General features: G+C 38.4%; 1 protein-coding gene across 1 annotated transcript; it reads left to right on the forward strand.

The window, feature by feature from the left end:
* Positions 1-1,294: 1,294 nt before the first annotated feature.
* On the forward strand, positions 1,295-4,738 carry ZNF518B (zinc finger protein 518B). Its single transcript, XM_054391647.1, has one exon. The coding sequence runs from the start codon at positions 1,295-1,297 to the stop codon at positions 4,526-4,528; it is 3,234 nt and encodes a 1,077-aa protein (XP_054247622.1). The 3' UTR covers positions 4,529-4,738.
* The last annotated feature ends 203 nt before the right edge of the window (positions 4,739-4,941 follow it).

The following is a 4,941-nucleotide window of genomic DNA, read 5'->3' on the forward strand; positions in this document are numbered from 1 at the left end:
ATGTAAGAAAGAATGTTTGAATAAGAAAGATGTTGAGTAGATTTTACTTGTTGTCATTTGCTTTAGACTTTGTTTAATGTCTGCCTCAGAAAGGCAAATTTAGTTGTTTATTTTCCAAATAAGAGTGGTCTCGTAAGTCTTGGCAAAAGCTTGAAGGCTGAGATCTTGTTCATGTTAAGTATCAAAAAGAAACAGTAAGAGAGCTGGAACCTGTGGGGCCAGGTATACTGCAGGAGCTAACGTGGCTTTACACTGGTACAAACTTTGACTCTCTGCCTTCCACTGCATTGTTTATTTTGCTTGATTGACACATTCTTTATTATCAGGCTGGAGTGAATTATTTATGTGCTTGTCCACATACATAGGAGTGATTACACTGTGATATTAATAGAAGTGAAAGTAATTAATATTGCAGCTGCAGATTATTTTGACTTTATTACTTTGACAAGACATGAAGTATGAATAGCATCTTGTTATGAGCTGGTGCTCAAGACTGTTTGGATCTGAAAAATTAGCACCAATTAGAAAGAACTTCTTTCTAATCTTAAGGAGTTTCCATGCTAACTTAAAAAATCCTTATATTTAACCACAAACTCATAGTTGGCTGTTTCTAGTAACCATTGTAGTCACTCTCCTTTTTCCTGACAGGATTCACAAACAAGTGGCACTTGCAGTGTTTATTATATCTTTACCCGAGTTAATGGCTGTGTATGAACTGACATACTATTCTGCTGCTCAATTCTGTTACCAAATTTCTTTCTTGTTAGGCTTATAAATACATTTCTGAAACATAAAATATTTTGTGACATGTAAGAATGAGCATAAGCTCATTAGGTTTTGATGCATAGCAGTTAATTTTATGAATTTGTGAGCATTTTGAATAAGAGCAAATGTTAAAGGGTTATTTGATTTGGTATGTTTCGCCCAGAGGCAATGGTTGTATGTGCACAATGCAGTCAGTGGTATAGTAACAGTAGGCTTGCACTGTATAATTCAGCTGTAGTCCACTAATAGTTCAGTTATTAGTTCATTTTATTTCACTGATCGTGAAACAGAACTGACTTTATCTTCTGCTTTTTATTCTTTAGTGGTGCAAGTTGATTGAATAAAATGAAGAACATGGAATATAATATGGATGCAGTTGCTTGAGCACCATTTCTTCCAAAGTGTATGTTCTGCAAATTGTTGGCCTGAATGATTGATTGATAAACACCACACACAAGACTAGCATCAAGAAAACATTCTGTCTCTTGCTGCTGTTTGACAAAATGGATGCATAGGCACATCTTCTGAAATGCAACTGAAAAAAATGAGGGAAATTTTACCAACGTTGTACCCTGGCCAAGTTAATGATAAAAATAATTCTTTAACTACATCCCCAAAGCAGTCTTCTGAGGATAAAACAAATCCCTCGAAAGGGGATGATGACCAAAACTTCTGTTACCAAGGGACTGAGGCTGAGAACAACAAGCTGTCACTGATAAGCTGTACAAAATGCAGAAGTGTTCAGAAAATTTCAGTGCAAGATATAGAAAAGCATAAGACACCTGGGTGGACCGAAGACAAAAGTTTCATCTGCAAGAAGTGCAGTCATAATACCCCACCAGCTTTCCATTTTGTCCCTGAGGGTGCCAGTGCTGTAGAGTTTGAAAACCATGAAAAAAGATCCCCAAACAAAGCGCAGAGAACATTTAGAGTTAAAAACTTTCTGCCAGGTAAATACTACTGTGATAAATGTAGATTTTCAACAAAGGATCCTTTACAGTATAAAAAGCATGTAGGCCAACATGAAGAAATTAAATTTATTTGTTCCCACTGTGGTTACATATCCTACACCAAAGGAGAATTCCAGAGACATTTGGTGAAACACACAGGGACTTTTCCGTATCAGTGCCAGTACTGTGAGTATGGAGCTGTCAGGCATGACTATATAGTAAAACATACGAGGAGAGTACACGAAACACCCTCCAGACGGCTGGCAGGTGCTGTCGTAAACCACAAGCAAAAGAAACTGAGACAAAGCACTTTATCTGAAAAGCAGAAACATGATAAAATTCCTTTCCAGAATGAACTTTCAAATTTGTCATCAAAGATGGTTTGTGAAATTCCAGGTAAAGCAACTAAAACAGTGTCTTCATCTCCTGATGTGGAATGTAGTGTAAACACAGCATCTGTCCAGGATAAAACAGTATTGGAAGCATCTGAAACGAGTGTGTGTGAGAATCAAAGTGTGGAAGTTGAGGTTTATTCTCCAAAAACAGAGCCTTTACAACCTGGGATGCCTTTAACAGTAATTGCACCATCTGAACTTGTGGTTCCTTCTAACTGTTTAGCTCAGATAGTAGAGATTAAAATAGTGAATGGAGCACAACAGCTGGTTCTTAAACTAATTCCTCTGCAGGAAGCAACTTACAAACCTGTGAACAGTGCTGAGGAGGAACTTGAGAATCAAAGCACAGAACCGTCTGTAGAAGGAAAAAAGACATCTAATATTTCTCAAAATGAGTTACTAACTACGGAAGTGAATGTAGACAATTTATCCAGTGTTAGCAACCAGCTTAATATGGATAGTTCATATGACAAGAATGCTGAATGTTTTTCTGATTCTCAAGTCTTGGACTGTAACTCTGTATCTATACAGAGAGAAGATACATCAAAATTATGCTTTCATTTGGTGAAAGGTATTGACGTTCATTCAGGTATTATAGAACTTTGTTCTCCATCTTTGGTGATGAATAGTACTGAAAAAGAGAGTGATCTTCAATTCTCAAGGTGGGAAGTAGGTGGAAAAAATAACATGCGTTATGACTTGTATTGTTATGAAGAGGGTGTGACTAGATCTCCAAAGTTTGCTGCTCTTTCTGAAGGTAAAAGTTCCAAGAACATTTTAGTAGAGGCTGTTCAGGAGGGTGAAAATTCTTCTTCCTTAGTTTTTAAACAAAAGGATGTGTTGCCTCTAAAAAGAAATAACAAAGAATGTAGGACTATGCCAGACCGCTCTACAGAAGCACCGTTAGCCGATAAGGGTTTTGACAAAAAATCTGTTACATCATCTGAAGCAGGAAAAAACTGTCGTGTCACTAAAACTCTACCTTGCAAGGATGTGACTTTTGGCTGTAGCAAAGTAAAAAGAAGTGAAACCATATGTCAAAAAACCAGTCATCTTCTGGAATCACTAGAGCTACAGAAGATGCAAAACAAAGGCTACACTTTTGAAGGACCTGTTATTTCGTCTGTATTTTCTCTGAGCTCTGGGGCTGAAAATGTTCCAGAGGATGTGAGATGGGATAATGCAACATGTAATAAGAAGTCAGCAACATTGTTATGTAGAAAGATTGCTCAGCTCATATCTGCTGCTGAATACAACATGAAACCCCTGCCTTTGAGATGTCAAGCTTCTAGTAAAAAAGTGCTTTCCCCTCAAGAAAATTCATTAAGCTGTGAGAGACTTGTCCCTGCCACTGAAGCGGGAGAGTCTGCATCCTTGCCTCGAGTGCACAGTGGAATTGATGTGATTAGTAGCGAAGACCACAATAAAGATGAGTTGCTTACGTTTGCAAGAACATCTAAAAGCAGAGTAACTAAAAATTCCCATGTTGCTACTCCAGTGTTTATCCCCAAAGGGACAGTACTGAGAGTGCTGAACGTTACTAGCAGTCCAAACTCAAATGGAATAGAAAACAGTAGTGAAACAGCAGCTCCTATGTATTGCAATGAAATGTTTTTGCCTCGCCCAGTTCCTGTCAGTGTTTCCGAGACACTTAGCAGTAATTTGCCATGTTTGCCTCGTCAGGGTGAGCCAAATGCTGAGTCCCGAAGTATGTCACTCAGGCAAAGACCAAAGCGAGAGGCAAGCGTTAAAAATAACAGCAAAGAATCTGCTGTACCACATCAGAAAAGCAGTGATGGGAATAAGCAAAGAAAACACTATTCAAAAAGTCAACAAAGTCCCAAAAATAAGAGAAAACAAGCAAGCCTCAGGGAACTTCCCAAGAGGAAAACAAGAACTCAGTCAGAAACCAGCTCAAGTTCTGACATGTCATATCTGTTGACAGCAAGACGTCTTCGGCTTGTCCCTCTGAAAATGAATCAGTTGATAAAATGCCCTCGTCGTAACCAGCCGGTTGTGGTACTAAACCATCCTGATGTTGACTCACCAGAGATAATTAATGTCATGAAGACTATCAACAAGTATAAAGGTCAAGTCCTGAAAGTAGTTCTGTCAGAAAGGACAAGTAGTTGTCTTGGTGTCAAACGTTACCGAAAGCGTCTTACTCTTCAGAATGGTGAGACAGGAAACCAAGCGAAAAAACAGAGTATGTTGAAAATGAAACTCAAAAAGACCCATAAAAACAGCTACCAGGTGGTGGAAACTTCACCAACTGAAACACATAAGTGTCTGTTTAAGTGCTGGTTTTGTGGAAGAGTGTATATGGACCAAGAAGAATGGATAAGTCATGGACAGAGGCACTTGATAGAGGCAACCAAAGGCTGGGATGTTCTTTCTCTTCCAGCAAAAAAGCATTAAGTAAGAGACTTATTTTTAATGAGTGCCATTAACTTGCTTGGAAAGCAAGATTGAATAACTACTCTATTTTGGCAAAAGGTCTCTACAGTTAGCAAAGTGGAAGAAGAAAGCAGAATTGTAGAGACAGAGCAAAACCAATGGTGAAGATTATGCACTACTTTGCACTCTAATATTTGACATTTGTGTAGGAGGTCAACTTCACCTGTTCCATAGGAGAAACTGGAAAAGAGATTTGCTATGCAAACATCCTTCTAGTTACTTTTCTCTGTGCTAGGATACTGTGCTTCAACTGGTTTGTGCTAGGTGTGTAGGGATTGATATTTTAGACAATGAGATCTTTGTAAAGGGCTTAGTTTGCTTTATTACAGCATGGTGTTGCAGAGATTGAGCATACCTGTACTGAAAAACACCTT

The sequence above is a fragment of the Indicator indicator genome, chromosome 23 (assembly GCF_027791375.1).
Source record: "Indicator indicator isolate 239-I01 chromosome 23, UM_Iind_1.1, whole genome shotgun sequence".
In the NCBI taxonomy this organism is placed as follows: domain Eukaryota; kingdom Metazoa; phylum Chordata; class Aves; order Piciformes; family Indicatoridae; genus Indicator; species Indicator indicator.